General features: G+C 37.6%; 1 protein-coding gene across 7 annotated transcripts in view; it reads left to right on the forward strand.

The window, feature by feature from the left end:
* The window catches only part of LOC126188253 (alpha-L-iduronidase), a 252,380-nt gene that overhangs the window by 212,573 nt on the left and 21,007 nt on the right, over window positions 1–18,800 (forward strand). For all 7 annotated transcript variants that reach the window (XM_049929820.1, XM_049929815.1, XM_049929813.1 and 4 more), the window contains one exon: window positions 9,993–10,069. In XM_049929820.1, coding sequence (XP_049785777.1) covers window positions 9,993–10,069 — 77 coding nt within the window. The remainder of the gene's footprint in view (window positions 1–9,992; window positions 10,070–18,800) is intronic.

Consider the following 18,800-nt stretch of genomic DNA (forward strand, 5'->3'; position numbering starts at 1 on the left):
TTTTCTCTTTTATAAAAATTATAAGAAAATAATGCAACCATGTTCAAATTTATCAGTGATCTCTGAAAATATGTAATAATATACACATGAGACCTTTCAAGAGGAAAATTTCATAATGTTCTCTTTGTAAATTTATATGTTTCTGGGTACTTTGTAACTAAATTTGTTTAAAGTAAGATTGTTGTAGTAATTTCTTTAATCTCCTTAGGCAGTTTGTTGTGTGATTTTATTCCTTGTTATGAAATGCTGTTTCAAGTTTTTTATATATTATTTCATGGTAAATGCAAGTTCATACTAGATCTTGTTACATGGTCATGGACAGAGCTGTTGAGGAAGTAATTATCAAGTCTTTTTTTATACACTTAAATGACTGGTAAATGTACTCTTATGGTGTAGTTAAAATTTCTCATATTTTGAACAGAATTTTACTATGAGCCCAATTACTATTTAGGGTTATTATACTTATGTCCCTTTTCTGTGGTTTCAAATATGTGTTCAGGGCCAGTTTAAGGTCCAAGTGACCCTAACCACCTCTTGGGACATCGAGATGAGAGGGGCAGCAGAGGTGCCACAGTGGGAAGTTTCTATACATGGCAAATCACTATTCATGGCAGCCACTTCGTGCACCAAGCACCCAAATGCAAGCTTTGTTTTCAGGACATACCACAATGTGTAGTGGAAACTTACAGGAGTGAAATAGTACCAGCTAAAAGAGGGGGAGGTGACATCAAATGAAAAGTTGCTTGTGTGAAGTTCCTTAAGTGGCTCTGCCTGTGTTCGTATTTTGTGCATTTGTTCCCTAAAAAAGAATTCTGTGGATGAAAATGGAGTGTATGTGTGAACAGTATGTAACAGAAAAGAACTAACTGTTATACACTGATGGTTGGACTCATATGGACATACTGATGACATTCTCTTTGTAAGAGTCTGTGTGTGTCCACACTACTTTAGCTGAGGAGTGCTTTTCCTTCATAGAAATTTTATTATGCAATCTATGGGGTTACTGTCTACATTTATGTTGATGCCATCTTCCCTTTTTGGACTGAAATTCATGGTAACCCTTACATTAAGTCAAACAGTATTTATTAAACACAAATAAATGTTATGTATCAACAGTTTAAAATTGTCTATGAAACCAAACAATAATAGATTTTACAGGAATAATATGAGCAATCATTCGTGATGGAAACTGAGATGAGCTAGAGCATTACTACTCCATTATCCATGCATATGGAAATTATGATATTAAGCATAGTTCCACTTAAATCATACTGTGATGGAAACCATACAGTCATCAGCTAAAACACTATCCAGCACACAGCTAAATTGGTCAAGTAAACAGCAATGGTGGTCATAGCTCACTTGCAGAGGAAAATCAGATACTAGCAACTGAAGTGATCTAGCTGCTTGGCAGACTTATATTTGCCTGCTACAGAAGTTCATCTGACTGGCCTGCAGTGTCAGCTGCTTTCCTGCTGCAGATGCCCTCACTAGACATGTATGATGATATGCATATTGATACGCCTGTAACTTCCATTTGCACATTTGGTGGGGTCACTAAACATGATATTTATTTTCTTTATGTTCAATGTAAGTTTATTGCAGATCAACAAATTGTTAATTGCTGGAGGGTTTCATTTGCATTATTTCTCAGGAATACTCTTGTTTTCTCAGTATGTAACTATAATGTTGTAATCAGCAAAGAGAACTTCTTTTCCTGTGACTAACACTACTGAAAAAGACATTCTTGTGTATCACAAACAGTATTGAGGAAGTCCCACATTAATTTATTTGCATTCTTATAGGTGTTTTACTAGAATATTGCCTTATTTGAGGTTTGTGTTACCTCTATACTGTATGTCCTATCTGTTATGTATGACTAGAACCAGTTGTTAGCTACACCTCTTATTCCTAAGCTTATTTAGTAGGATCTTACGGCCAGTAGGATCAGAAACCTGGGACATATCTAGGAATATGCCTGTGTCACACTGATCCTTGTCAACAATATTAAGTACCACTTTTGTAAACTCAAAAATGGCAGATTCTGCACTTCTGAACCTGCTGTGTAATGCACTTTAGAAAATTTTGTTCATTCAAGTAAGTCAGTTAGCTATTTGTCATAATGGATTTTATATTTTTGGGAAGGATGATAACAGGGAACTGGGCCTGTACTTTGTACATATTTTTCATTATGTTTCTTTAGCAGAGGAACAACTCTTTCTTGTTTTAAATACTCTGGTAAGTTTAATAATGACTCATTTATTCAGTTTATTGACAGAACTTGTGTGCTCTTTATACATTTGTTCAGTATACAGATTAGTATGTCATCTAGGCCTGCTAACTTTTTATTTTTAGTATTTGTACTCTTCTGCTAATATCATGCTCTGTGGTTGGTAATAAAATAATGTAGGTTTTGCATAATTATTTATGGTTGCTGTACATATTTGGGATTTTTGTTGTCTTTCTCTGAAATACTTGGAAAAATCCTCATTTGCAAAGTTTGCCTTGTGGTTTGTATCATTGATTACTCTATTCTTGTCCCTTATCCTTATGTTGTTATGTCTTTGTCTTTCCCTCTTGTAATCCTTCCAGATGTATCCATGGACAGTGCCATACTATCAGTGTGCTTCATTACATCTCTTTCCCTTACTGTATGTAGTTATGTTTTTGTTTGTCTCTATCTTTTATAATCCCACCAGACATTTCAATGGATGATGCTGTTCAGTTGATAAGTCTCACTATATATACATACAGTGGGATCATTGCAAACAGTGAACAACATATCATTTTTGGCTGGCAAGTCAGATGGGCCCTTCAGCCAGCTGATTTCAGGCCATGTGGCTACAGACCCTGAGCAACCTCCATTTGCTAGCTCATGTATTCCTCTCTGCAGCCAATTGGAGTATCAACAATGACTCTGCATTATGCTTTTTATGCTAGGACTTAATGTTATGACTGGACCTTCTTGAGATCTGAGTATATTACCATCCACTTATGACTATTAACCCTTTCAGACCCTCTGGCTACAATTGTGTACTTTTGTGTATTAGCTGCAACAAAGATATTTTTCTTCCATGGAAACCCTGTGTACACATTTGTGAATGTTCAGTCTTTCCCCCATCCACAAGTGCTTCCACTTGTTGGGCATAACTATAAAAATATCAACAAGTGAATGTAGTGATATTCAGCAGTTTGTGGGCACCAGAATAAGCAGAAGTGGTTTGTTAGTTATATTCCACTGTATAACTCATTATTGTTATTGTTACTTTGCATGGCAATTATTGAATGGTCAGTTTATTTATTACAATAGTGAACATTTCAAAATTAATTATTTTAGTGTGTAGAAAGAAGCCAAACATACAAAGTGCATTTTGAAAATTGGTACATGTATGTGTATAAAATTTGCATCAAAAATCATTAAAAAACCACCTAAGAGCATTAGAACACAAGAAAGAAAATAAAATCCCTTCCTTCAGAAAAAAATTTGGTCTGAAAGGGTTAATTTGTACTTCTTCAGTCTGCTGTTCCATTTAGCTATCATACTAATTTCAGCTTCACTCATGAGCGGTTTCCATCACCATAATTGAAGTTGTCCTTCTGTCAACTGAAAATCTGTAGTCCTAGACAAAGCATAGGGTCATTTGTTCTGTATTTCAGTATAATCAACAAGTGTTAATAATTGTCTTTTGCCCTCTAACTCAGGGATTACAAAACTCTCCATTTCAGACAACTGAAAATCTAGGATTGAATAACAACAATGTTATGAAAAGGATAGAGTGCTATGGTGGTGACACTGCATCACAGACAAGCACAACAATAAGACTGATAAAGGAAAAGCTTATTTGTTTATCAGACTTTTTGTGCCTGTCTCTGACTCATCATCTCTACCTTATGGTGGACAGCAACCTATCCTCTTCATAATGTTATCAAAACTCTCCATTTTCTATTTTTTTTCTTACATGGCAGACTGATATGCTTTATTTTTTGTATTATAAATTATTCTGTCATTACAGGATTGTTTTGCAGCTAGCCCAAGAACAGCATGGAAAGAAAGAAGTAGAAGACTACACAGATGAAGAATGGGATTGCATTAAATATGTTATTTTACTAGTTGCACAAGGATTGCCCCACCAAAATATAAGAGCAGAGTAGGATTTCTTCAGTGAAAAGAGAACAGCAAAAATATACAGAAGAAAAAGGGAGCAAGAAGTAAGAATGAAGACAAAACAGATGGAAGAGCACTGTCACTCAAATGAAAGAAGGAAAATCTACAAGAAATTAACAGAAATGAGCTAAGAACACAAACCATATGTTGCAAAATGTAAGGATGGAGGATGGACAATAATATATGTTGACTGTAAAACAGGAAATTATGAATAAATGATAAAAATACTTAAAGAAAATTCATGCAGGTGTCTCAAACCAGAATGACGTACTGCTGTACTACACAGCAGAAACACAAATTGATGATATGACAGTTCAAGAAGTACAAATGGTAATCCAGTACTGAAAAATTACAAATCAACTGGAACAACATGAGTATAGCCTAGCTCCTGAGAAGGGAGAAATTAAACTTCACAAAAGAATGTGCCATCTTTTTGAGGTTCGCCGATGACATTGTAATTTGTCAGAGACAACAAAGGACTTGAAAGAGCAGTTGAATGGAATGGATAGTGTCTTGAAAGGAGGATATAAGATGAACATCAACAAAAGGAAAACAAGGATAATGGAATGTAGTCGAATTAAGTCAGGTGATGCTGAGGGAATTGGGTTAGGAAATCAGACACTTAAAGTAGTAAAGGAGTTCTGCTATTTGGGGAGCAAAATAACTGATGATGGTCGAAGTAGAGAGGATATAAAATGTAGACTGGCAATGGCAAGGCAAGCTTTTCTGAAGAAGAGAAATTTGTTAACATCGAATATAGATTTAAGTGTCAGGAAGTCGTTTCTGAAAGTATTTGTATGGAGTGTAGCCATTTATGGAAGTGAAACATGGACGATAAATAATTTAGACAAGAAGAGAATAGAAGCTTTCGAAATGTGGTGCTACAGAAGAATGCTGAAGATTAGATGAGTAGATCACATAACTAATGAGGAGGTGTTGAAGAGGATTGGGGAGAAGAGAAGTTTGTGGCACAACTTGACTAGAAGAAGGGATCAGTTGGTAGGACATGTTCTGAGGCATCAAGGGATCACCAATTTAGTATTGGAGGGCAGCATGGAGGGTAAAAATTGTAGAGGGAGACCAAGAGATGAATACACCAAGCAGATTCAGAAGGATGTAGGTTGCAGTAGGTACTGGGAGATGAAGAAGCTTGCACAGGATAGAGTAGCATGGAGAGCTGCATCAAACCAGTTTCAGGACTGAAGACCACAACAACAACAACATTGGTTTATTATTGGTCAATGTGAAAATTGCAACAGCATGGGTGGACACTTGGAATTGTCCAGACTATATATGAGATCAGGGATAAGATGCACTGGTCCAGTTATAGAATGACTGCTGAATATCACATAACAAATGTGTGCTGGGAGAATCTTCTATAATATTGGCTGTTCTACATCGAAAAAAGAGATTTTGGCAAAGTACCAATATCATCTTCAGCATAACAGGTCTATGATAGAGAAGATTTTCATAGCACTACTTAGCATATTTTGAGCAACTAACTGATGATTTGAGCCCATCTAGTTCGACATAATTGAGCTATTATCATCATCTGAAAGTTTACTCCTTTACAGTCATCGACCGCTTTTTGAATTGGGCAGAAGCCTTCCCTATGATTAATATGACCACTGAAACTGTGGCAACTATATTCTTTTGAGGATGGATTGTACATTTTTCTCTGCCTCTTCATGTTTCCACAGATCAAGGCTACACAATCTGAATTGTATTTATTTATAGCATTCACCATCCTCCTAGGCATGAAGCATATCTGCACTACTGCTTACCACCCAGGAGCTAATGGACTCATGGAACAACAGCACCAGCAATTGAAGGTAGCAGTAAGATGTCACATTTCACAATATTGCCCAAGAAAGGCAAATGTCCTGGACTTGAGTCCCAATCCGGCACACGGTTTCAATCTGCAAGGAAGTTTTGTGTAGGGATATGATTGTCAGATTAGCACCCAACTCTGAGGTCCAAATCCGGGCATTGGCCTTGTCTGGTTAGTTGCAATCAGTACTGCTGGGCCTTCTGAGGCTTTCCAGATGGAGTTTGAGTTTCCAGTAGGTCATGGACGGGTGACCAACTGAGTTTCAGGTCAACACTGTGGAAACAGGCAGCCTAATTAGCTCAGACATGTCTAGGTTCTTGGGCTGCCCTGTGTTGCAATGACTGCTATGCCAAGTAGTATCTTATAGTAAATAGCATATTGCATTAATGGAGGCAGTTTTGCATCTCAGCCTGTCATAAGAATGGAGAATCACAACTTATGTTGTTAGAGGTAAATTCACCGTTTGGGCAAATTATTTTTCAGCTGGACATAGTTTTGCTTTTTTGGATTCCAGATCATTGACACAGTCCAATTAGTGTCTTAATCAGTCCCCTTTCTATACTTGGATGCTTTACTGTAATTGTACAACCAATTTGTTTGTTTTGAGAATACCTTAGACAGGGTGGCAAATTTCAAGCCAATGTCACCATTAAGCCAAGAGCATTACCTAAATTTTGTCACCCCACCCTATTCCCTTCATCATGCATGACAAGGTCAGTGGTGATTTGTTGCATTAGCCAGAACTCAACTTTGTCCCTCCTATTTCACCCGCCGGCCGCGGTGGTCTAGCGGTTCAGGCGCTCAGTCCGGAACTGCGCGACTACTACGGTCGCAGGTTCGAATCCTGCCTTGGGCATGGATGTGTGTGATGTCCTTAGGTTAGTTAGGTTTAAGTAGTTCTAAGTTCTAGGGGACTGATGACCGCAGATGTTAAGTCCCATAGTGCTCAGAGCCATTTTTTTTATTTCACCCAGTCATTAGACAAACCTTTTGGTGGTGATTTAGAAACCAGATGGTGCTATGATTCTTTGTAGCAATTTTAAATAGATAGTCAAAGTGCAATGTATCACAGAATTGTTTGCCATTCCACATACAGATGAGCTGTTGGTGTTTTTATCAGGGGGCCATGATTTTTACTGCATCAGCTTGCACAACACGCACCTACAGTTGCCATTGGATGCCACTTCTCAGTGTTTCTTAGTGCTCAGCATCACCTTTGGGCCTTACCAGTGTAAGCACTTGGTTCTTAGAATTTTGTCTGTCCCAGGAATCAATCAAAAATACTTTTAGCATTCGATTAAGGACATTTGTTATATTGTTAACATTCTTTATGACATCTATCTCATGGGCTACTTATGACAGGAGCATTTATGCAATCTGCAGGTGGTTTTCCAATGCCTACTGGAAAACTGCCTTCATAGAAAATTGGAAAAATGTAGTTTTTTGCCCAAAAGGTACATTTTTTGGAGACATGTGCTTAGTAAAGATTGCCTAAGTAAACCAAAACCACAGTATATCTGCCAGTGCTCAAGAACCTGAAGGAGCTGCAGTCCATTTTGGGCAACAGTTCTTATTATGCTAAGTTTTTGCTCCAGCCTGTTCACATCTGCCATCCTCTTAACCAGCTTCCCCAAAAGGGTGTGAAAATTGTGTGGTCTGTGGAATTTAATGGATTTTTCAGTTACTCAAGCAGTGTTTGTACTCTGTGCCCTGTTTGGCTTCTTTTATGTCCAGTAAACCTAGACTGTGGTCTAGAGGTAGTGACTTTGACTAGTAATCAAAATGTCCATGGTCCTGGGTTCAAACACCATCATTGCTTAAATTCTGAATAAAAATGACAGCCGAAGACTTATGGCATAAGAAGTAACCCTCATTTAGCCAACAGCTTTGTGAAAGGAGATGGAGGAGCAAACAGAGGCTCAGGGCACTCTCTTGCCCTTGGAGTGGGAAACTGGCTCTGAAGGTGGAAGAATCAGCAATGATCAACAGCTTGAGGATTCAGAAGGCAATGGAAAACACAGCATTAATGATACATAATATGTATCCACAGGACATGTGGCCTGTAACTGAAGATGTGTAATGATGATCTCTCCATTGGTAAAAAATTCCAGACTAGTCCCCCATTCAGATCTTTTGGGCAGGACTGCCAAGGAGGAGGTGACTATGAGAAAAAGGTTGAACACTCAATTCAAGGATAAAGTTCTATGAATCAGGGTGTGGAATGTCAGAAGCTGGAAGGGAAGTTAGAAATTATGAAAACGGAATAGCTAAGGCTCAGTCTAGATATAGAGGGGGTCAATGAAATGAAATGGAAAGAAGACAAGGATTTCTAGTCAGATGAGTATAGGGTAACATCAACAGCAGCAGAAAATGGTACAACGGGAGTAGGTTTTCTTATTAATAATAAGGTAAGGCAGAGAGGGAGTTACTGTTGTTCTCGTCAGATTCAACAGCAAACCAACACTGACAATGATAGTTTAGGTGCACATGCTGACGCTAGAATCTGAAGATGAATAGATTAAGTATATGACACTTAATTAGTAATTCAGTTCATAAATGGAGATGAAAATCAAATAGTCATGAGGGACTGGAATTCTGTTGCAGGAGAAGGAGTAGATGAAAGGTTACAGAAGAATATCGACTTGTTACTAAGGATGAGAGAGAAGAAAGAATAAGTGAGTTCTGAAATAAATTTCAGCTAGTTCAAGAATCACAAGAGGAGGAGATATACTTTAAAAAGGCTGGGAGATATGGGAAGATTTCAGTTAAATGACATCATGATCAGGCAGAGATTCCAAAGTCAGATACTAGATTGTAAGGTGTATGCAGGAGCGAATATAGACTCAGCTAACAATCAAGTAGTGATGAAGAGTAGGCTGAAGTTAGAGAGATGAGTCAGGAAGAATCACTGCACAGTAAATAGCATAAATAAATAACACAGAAATGTTATTTACAATTAACAAACTAAAATAAAAAGACTGTCACTGAAGAGACTCAATCCGACGTTAATACAAAAATATGAATGAAAAACTAGTGTGGTTCCCACTGTACCACCACAACACTGCAACAGTCCACTCTGTATATGTATACTGGCATTTTTGGGACATGCGTGACTACTATAATGATGGATACACATTTACCAGAATATGTACAATTAAAGGAATCAGACAAACTAGTTTCATAGCACAGATTAATTAACATAGAGAAACAATTGAAGTATGTTTGCATGTAATTATTTTGGAATTCATAAAATTGCCATTTAACTTCAACTATTACAGCTGTATCAGTAATTTTGTATGATGTGATACTTGGTTATATTATTATATTGAGTGCTGAAGAACAGAGCTCCAGGAGTTTATGAGTCATTCTTTAACTCGATACAGGTAAAAAAGTTCAAATAAATATATGTCCAGAAATGCTTCATTTATCAGATATCTGCTCTGTTTTGCTCTTGAATGTGCATGACTATCAAAATGAAATTGGTGTAATGTTATTTCTTCATAATTGTTACTTTATCAGTCACTGATGCTAGAAATATTAGTGTCTCAAGCAGTCTGTCCTTAACACTAAAGGATTTAGGCATAATAGTATAGAGATTGGCAATTTTGGGTCCAGTTTCAAAGAGCATCTCTAGATATCACTACATTATTTACAGCTGTAAACATGCCTCCACTACCACCATCCAACCTATCTTCAGTATTTTTTTTTTTTTTTGTTTTAATTTCTGTTCATACAAAAACCTGTGTCATTCTAAAAGCAGATTTTATTTTATTTCTGCCAGATTATAAATTTTCCTTTCTTCCTGTTCCCTTTTACTCTGGAAGAAGTGTTTGAATATTAATTTTTGTTACTTTCCTGTGTTACACTTCTGCCACTAGTTAATATTGGTGCAAAAATGCTTTTCTTTTATTGGTTACTTTCATTTTTGACTGATGTTCTAACTTTTTGATTACAGTGTTAAAAAAGTCAGACTAAATTAATATGTTTCTCCAATAGGTTACAAAGTTAAAGGCATTTAATATTACATTCAATGAAGTACTTCTTACATGGAGCGATAAAGAAATAAACAAAAGGTAAGTATATGCAGCTCGCTTTTATCACAGATCATTGAAGAACTTAAATTAGTTTTTGTTTGAAAGCAGTCTTTGAATACTCTTTGTATCAAAATATTTCATTACATCTGCATCTCATAACCAACATGGTGCCATTTTGGGAGCCACCTCTAGACATTTGTTGCAAAGACTTTGAAATGCCCTATGTGTGTGTGTGTGTGTGTGTGTGTGTGTGTGTGTGTGTGTGTGTAGTGACACTGTTGTCAAAATACTCAGCTTTCTAAGGGGATTTTGCATAATGTTCTACATACTGTCCATGTAAGTTGAATTTCTCAGAGCATGATTCCATAATGCATTAGTGAATTGATATATGCAGAATTAGCTGGTTTCTTGATTTTTAAAGCACCTTTAGCAGAAAATAAATTTATTGTAAAATAGCTAAACTAAGGTGCTTCATTAATTCTAGGTGGTGGTTTTTCCAAACAAGATTGTAGCTTATCTGTTCTCCAAAAACTCAACATCCTCTAATTCTTGTATTTCATTATTTAAGAAACTTATTTTTGTAATTTATGGAGTTCTGTGAGAAGCACTGAACTGTATCACTGAGTCTTGTCAAAAGTAAATAATAATACATTTGCTTTGAAACATATGTGGATGTTTCCAAATATTTCATTAGCTGCAAGGGGATTGGTACCATTTTTTACTCCTGTACTTGTATGTTTACAAAAAGAACAATATTTGTATCTTGTGAAACTATATCAGAGACAATAGAGGACCCAACATTGAATCTTATGGTACATCATGTTTGATTGCTTCAGATTGTGATAGCATATTGTTCTGATTGACATGAAACTGGAATGTGTTACTTTTGGTCAAATGAAAACCACGAACATGTTGTCACTACTGTTCAGTAATATTTTAACTTTTGCATTAGAATCGAATAGTTCACACAATCGAAACCCTTAGACAAGTCCAAAATATTTCATATTTCCAATTGTAGTAATTTGTGGTTTATTGATTCTAATAAACCAGCTGTCAAGGTAAATACAGCCTGTTCAGTTGACAGTCCTTTTAGAACTCCAAACTGTTTGCTACTGAGTGTGTTTTCTTGTACTAAATGTTTATAAAGTCTATAGTACATAGACTTCTTCAAAATTTTTGAAAATACAGGCAATAATGAGGTGTGTTTTTACCTCTTTACCATTGTTTTATCTTCTTTTTATTAAGTGGCTTGACAACGCATATTTTAGTCCCTCTGGGAAAGCATCACAGCAAAAGGATTAATTGTGTATGAGACTTCTGGAACAAGCCAGAAAAAACTCAACTTTATTCTGTACCTCCTACAGACATTTTCAGTGTTATCAACTCTCTTAAAAATAAATATGTAGTGGTTATGAAGAAATCAGTGGTAAAATAATGAAATCTGTTCAGCTGAACTTCGTAATATTATCACACCATAACCATAATCACAATTAAGTCCACATATGAAAGTTGGGTCATTAATGAAATACAAAACTTAGCACTGAAAGCATGTTTATTAAGGTCACCAATAAATAGACAGACCAGAATTGCATCCTGAATGGAGATTGGTGCTGTTTATACAAGCATATAATATTCCAGAATATGCAAACATTACAAAGATAAGGAATTGTGTATGAGACTTCTGGAACAAGCCAGAAAAAACTCAACTTTATTCTGTACTTCCTACAGACATTTTCAGTGTTATCAACTCTCTTAAAAATAAATATGTAGTGGTTATGAAGAAATCAGTGGTAAAATAATGAAATCTGTTCAGCTGAACTTTGTAATATTATCACACCATAACCATAATCACAATTAAGTCCACATCTGAAAGTTGGGTTGTTAATGAAATACAATACTTAGCACTGAAAGCATGTTTATTAAGGTCACCAATATATAGACGGACCAGAATTGCATCCTGAATGGATGCATATAATATTCCAGAAATGATAGATACTAAATATCAGTTTGCCAGTGATCAGATTTAAACTTCTGACCTGCAGCTTGCCAGCCACTAGCTCGTGGTCTTGCGGTAGCATTCTAGTTTCCCGAACACGGGTCCCGGGTTCGATTCCTGAGGGGGTCAGGGATTTTCACCTGCCTCAAGATGACTGGGTGTTGTTGTGTCGTCTTCATCATTATAATTCATCCTCATTATGGTCAGAGGAAGGCAATGGCATGCCACCTCCATTAGGATGTTGCCTAGTATAGCGGCACAGGTCTCCTGTGTCATTCCCCTATGCTCTGTCAGGGAGTATGGGACTTCATCATCATTGTCATCATCAATTCAATATATTGCTGTAAGCTGTGCTGCATGCAGTGTGGAGTAGCAGTCTGTGTTGTGGCTGGCAAGCTACAGGTCAGAAGTTTAAATCTGATCACTGGCAAATATTTGATATTTCGTATTTATCATTTCTGGAAGGTTCTCTAAATTCCTTATCTTTGTAATGTTTGCATATTCTGGAATATTATATACTTGTATAAACAGCACCACTCTCCATTCAGGATGCAGTTCTGTTCTGTCTATATATATGTGACCTTAATAAACATGCTTTCAGTGTTAAGTATTGTATTTCATTAACGACCCAACTTTCAGATGTGGACTTAATTGTGATTATGGTTATGGTGTGATAATACTACAAAGTTCAGCTGAACAGATTTCATTATTTTACTGCTGATTTTTTCATAACCACTACATATTTATTTTTAAGATAGTTGATAACACTGAAAATGTCTGTAGGAGGTACAGAATAAAGTTGAGTTTTTTCAAGCTTGTTTCAGAAGTCTATTCTTCGGAGCTATTGACTGTCTACCAAGGAAGTGTTCAAGTCTAAATTATCTGGTATCCAGAATAAAAAGTTACAAAAAAGTTCTACAATTTTGGCACTATCTTTAATAAGTTGATTGGTTACCTTTAAAGAAATTTCTTCATTTTCTTAATTTCTTTTTCCTGTATCATTTCTAACTGTTCCTAATAGTTATTATCTTTTTGATGAAGGAGCTTATTTTTTCTTGGAGTTCCATACAGACTGATGTCTTCAGAAGTTAAGTCGCATAGTGCTCAGAGCCAATTCCATACATTTTAATACTCTGATGACTTGGTTAGCACACTGGACTTGCATTTAGGAGGCTGATGGCTCAAATCTATATCCAGCCATCCAGATTTGGTTTTTCTGTGATTTCCCTAAATTGTTCCCAGCAAATGCTGGGATGATTCTTTTCAAAGGCCATGGCAGATTTCCTTCCCCATTCTTGAAACATCTGAGCATGTGCTCTATCTCTAATTACATTCAGTGCTGACAGCACATTAACCCTTGACACCAAGTAGATTCTTCTGTTGGTTTTGTATGATATTCTGAATCTACTTGTAATGCAGGGTTTATGCGCATTTAATCTGCTTCTACTGATTAATCTCCTGTGAAAACGATTGTCAATGTATCCTATAACTATATTATAGAATAAATTATAATTTTCATTAATGCCAAGGTCTTGTGCAAATCTTTCCAGTCTGTATTCACAAACTCTTCTTGAATTCCTCAGTCCCTTTTACTTTAATAATCTTGTAGTTTTCCATTCATTTTTATTTCTGTCATTCATTCTGATACTAAATGTCATCAAGTGACCATTGTGGTCTGAGAGGCCTTTAACTAAGGGAATTACACTATGACTTTGGTGTCTTAACAAATCTATAAAAGTGTTGTCAATAACAATGTTGCTGGTCCCCATAATTGTTGTTGCAAAACCACATAAGAGGAACTAAATTGTATGAAGTGGCAAACGGCTCATGTATAGCCCTAAAATAGATAAGCTCTGAAAATTTAAATTTCACCTTAAAATTACCAAATGATGTTGGGAGTGAAGAAGTTCAATAATGCATCGAGTTGTTTCATAAATATTTCAGAATTACCAGATGGAGTCTTATACACACTATTTCAGCAGCACAATCTTCAAATTGTTGATTGCTACAAAAGGTATGGATATCAATATTTTTGTACATGGATCCCTTCTTAATGTAAGTGGCAACTCCTCCTTTCTCCATACCTGACCAGCAGTAATGGGACACTAAGCTATATCCATCAATATTCAACATACTACATTATGTGATCAAAAGTACCCAGACACCTTCAAAATCATATGTTTTCATATTAGGTGCATTGTGCTGCCACCTACTGCCAGGTACTCCATATCAGCGACCTCAGTAGTCATTAGACATTGTGAGAGAGCAGAATGGGGCACTCTGCAAACTCACGGACTTCGAACGTGGTCATATGATTGGATGTCACTTGTGTCACACGTCTGTATGCTAGATTTCATTACTCCTAAACATCCCTAGGTCCACTGTTGCCAATGTGATAGTGAAGTGGAAATGTGAAGGGTCATGTACAGCACAAAAGCATACAGGCTGACCTCCTCTGTTGACTGACACAGCCACCAACAGTTGAAAAGGGTCATAATATGTAATAGGCAGATATCTATACAGACCATCACAAGGAATTCCAAACTACATCAGGATTTACTGCAAGTACTATGACAGTTAGATGGGAGGTGAGAAAACTTGGATTTCAATGGTTGTGCAAGTGCTCATAAGCCACACATCACACAGGTAAATGTTAAACGACACCTCGCTTGGTGTAAGGAGCATAAACATTGGACAATTGAACAGTGGAAAAACATTGTGTGGAGTGATGAATCATGGTACACAATGTGGCAATCCGATAGCAGGTGTGGGTACGGTAAATGCCCGATGAACATCATCTGCCAGCGTGTGTAAAAATTCAGAGGCGGTGGTGTTATGGTGTGGTCGTGTTTTTCATGGAGGGGGCTTGCACTCCTTGTTGTTTTGCATGGCACTATCACAGCACAGGCCTACATTGATGTTTTAAGCACCTTCATGCTTCCCACTGTTGAAGAGCAATTCAGGGATTGTGATTGCATCTTTCAACATGATCAAGCACCTGTTCATAATGCACAGCTTGTGGCAGAATGGTTCCATGGCAACAACATCCTTGTAATGGACAGGCCTGCACTGAGTCCTGATCTGAATCCTATAGAACACCTTTGGGATGCTTTGGAATGCCGACTTCGTGCCAGGCCTCACTGACCAGCATCGATATCTCTTCTCGGTGCAGCACTCCATGAAGAATGGGCTGACATTCCCCAAAAAACCTTCCAGCACCTGATGGAACGTATGTCTGCAAGAGTGGAAGATGTCATCAAGGCTAATGGTGGGCCAACACCATATTGAATTCCAGCATTACTGATGGAGGGCACCACGAACTTGTAAGTCGTTTTCAGCCAGATGTCCGGATACTTTTGATCACATAGTGTATACCTGTGGTCAAATAATTTCCAGAAACACATATTACTTCTACTTGAGTGCAGGCTGCAGATCTTAACATATCAGAAGTTCATTGATTCTATTTCTGATCCTCCCATATTGTGATGCAATAAGTTTGCTTTAATCTCCTTTTTTATCTCCACTTTTTTTAGGCTCAGAAATTTCAGTTGTGCTTACTTGTTTTGATAATGGTAACCTGAAATCTGAGTTAACTGTAACAAAGGTGCTTCCCTCCCACTAGTGAACACAATGTTATGCCCATGAGTGTCAGTGTCCCCCACTGCCCATAAAGATTCAGCAAGCAGTACAGACAATTTCCTTTCCCATTCTTGTTGAGAGGCAGGGATGCCTTGTAAAACCCTACCTGTGAATGACATCAGCAGCAACCAACACCTGGAACAGGCATTTGATCTCTGTTCAGTGGGGGCTGACCAGAACACCCGCAAACAAAAACAAGTCATCATTTGTAGAGTTCATTGCCAAAGCTGTCTGTATCAGGTCAGTCTCAGTATTGTAACTCCAGTCACTGTTAGTACTGGTTCCTGCTGCACCAACTATTACAACATGATTATCCTTTCCAGTACCTTTGTACAAAGAACTATGCCATTATCACTTGGTTAAGGCTTGCATTTGGCTTGAATTAATGTGTAAGATGTTACTTGTTTCCCATTTTTTCTTATGGCAGCTGACCTTAACTTCTTCAATGATTTCTACCTAAGAGCAGGATGTTCTTTCTTTTCCTGCTTTTCCTTAAACCACTAGTTTCCTACTGAGAGCTTGCTGTGTTTTGGGTAGGTTCAGAACAGTGTTACACCAACACCCCTATGCACAGGCTTCACATCTCATGGCTAGGAAGGGCAAGCCAGATGGCTATTAAAACCTGTTGCCAGGGCTGGAATATTGTTGACACAGCATGTGCAAGACCAAGCTCACCCTAGTAGTGAGCTGAATGAGATCATGCCATAGCCCAGTGCTGATCCACCTTGGTCAATTACATGTCACCCTGTCATAACAAAACTGGGTCAAGCAACTATTAATACTTGTTGCTGGAATCCTAGCAGTATCTTGTCCTCAAGTGCTGAAGACACCGAGACATACTCCCTGTCACTCAATGGTGCCATAGGGGGCTAATCTGCTTCTAGGTGCTGGTGTGCAGGCTGCTTTTAGACCTGATGCTACTGGATCTTGAATTAGCACCATCCAGCTGGCCTCTGGGCATCTCCAAGGTGTCTTGGGTTTGGAGCCAACATGCTATGTGCTTGGCCAACTGCTGTAGCAACCAGCTGACACTCACCACACATTGCTGCAGCCACATATGCCACATTATGCTTTGCTAAGGTAGCCACAGCTGCTTGGGGGTCAGAGAATGCCTTTGGATCACTGTCAACATCAATTGTATGAACATCTCAAAGAATAAAGATTTTATGTGCTAATGGAGCATTTCTGATTCTACAAATGCCGAGGAACTGGTAGTACACACCCACCGTCCAGCATGCCATCCTGAATTGACCATCCTGGCACATAATAATGTCTGGACTCCTGACACTACTGCAACTACAGTGTTGCTGTTGTTGTTGTTGTTGTTGTTGTTGTTGTTGTTGTTGTTGTCTTCAGTCCAAAGACTGGTTTCGTGCAGCTCTCCATGTTACTCTAGCCTGTGAAAGCCTTTACAGCCATTTTAACTGGCTTACTGTATTCATCTCTTGGCCCCTCTCTACAGTTTTTACCCTCCCACAGACCCCTCCAACAATAAAATGATGATTCCTTGATGCCTCAGAATGTGTGCTATTAACAAGTTGAATTGTGCCACAAATTTCTTTTCTCCCTAATTCTGTTCGGTACCTCTTCATTAGCTACATGATCTATCCATCTAATATTCAGTATTCTTCGGCAGCACCACATTTCAAAAGCTACTGTTCCCTTCTTTCTCTGAATTGCTTTTGTTTACGTTTTACACTGCAAAATGTATTGATATGAAATTTTCATATTTTTCTATCCCTTCTTATTGTAAGTGGCAACTCCTCCATACTTGATACTTGATCTTCAGTAACTGGATGCTAAGATATATCCATCAATATTCAGCATCCCTCTATCATTGCTCAAGTAATGTTCAGAAACATATATTACATCTATGTGATTGCATGTTGCACTTCTTATAAACCAATTAGAAGTTCATTGATTCTATTTCTAACCCTTCACTATTTTGATGTAGTAAGCTCACTGTAACGTCCTTTTTTACTGTCTCATATTTAGGCTCAAAATTTTCAGTCGTTTTTACTTCTTGATAATGGTAGCTTGAAATCTGAGTTTACACTTAAAAGGTGCTACCCTCACTTCAGTAAACAGTGTTATGCCTATCAGTGTCAGTGTCCCCATTCTCCCCTCCCCCCCCCCTTTCCCACCAGATATTCAGTTATCAGTACAGTCCATTCCTGTTGAGATATATGGGATGCTTGGTAAAACCCCCCTCCCAATAGCATCAACAGCAACGTAAACTGTGTTTGACCCCACACTTGAAGGAAGCAGCTGGGGTTGACTCCATGTTGACCTAATTCACAGAACTGTTCAACAGAGGCTGACCCAAACTCATCATTTGTAGAGTCCATTCCAACAGTTATCTTTACAAGGTCCTCTCAATACTGTAGCCCTAATCACTGTTAGTACTGTTACCTACTGCATCAACTATTACAACATGATTCTTCTTACTGAAACCTTTGCCTTTTACCATTTGGCTAATGCTTGCATCTGGCTTGAAGTAATTTGTGACCTGTACTTGTTTCCCAATTTTTCATACTGCAACTGACCTACAATCATTCTGTGATAACTATCTAAGAGTAGGATGTTCCTCCTCTTTCCTATTTTTCCTTAAATCACTGGTGTCCTACTGAAAGCCTGCTGTGTCTTGGCTACACCTATATCCAGTCAAAATGTTGTAGTAATATGTTTAAAAGAGAGTTCAATTTTTCAGCTACAGCAGCTGCTTTGTAACTTTCCCCAGAGCATTCTCTGTTTTGTTTTGAGTAAGTAATAGGCTGCTAATTTGTTTCACATTAATTTTAATTTTTGTGATTTAAACCTATTTGGTCCTCATGTTTTATTATTAACAGGTGGCTATTATGTTCTGATAAACTAGTTACCATCCCATTACATATAAATATCTGAATATCACTGGATCTAATGGCAATGTGTTAATGACTCTTACACTGCAACCTTCCATGCTCATTATAGTGAAAACCTTATCACTACTCTCTCGAACTACTTAATCAGACTTAAAGACATCTCATGCTGGTTACTTGTAAACTGTCTGAATTCCTAACCTTAGGGTTTGTAGGTATGATGTTGTACCACAGTACATGTTGAGCTCTTCAACACAATACTCATTAATAAAATTTT

Source organism: Schistocerca cancellata, chromosome 5 (genome assembly GCF_023864275.1).
Source record: "Schistocerca cancellata isolate TAMUIC-IGC-003103 chromosome 5, iqSchCanc2.1, whole genome shotgun sequence".
Classification (NCBI taxonomy): Eukaryota; Metazoa; Arthropoda; class Insecta; order Orthoptera; family Acrididae; genus Schistocerca; species Schistocerca cancellata.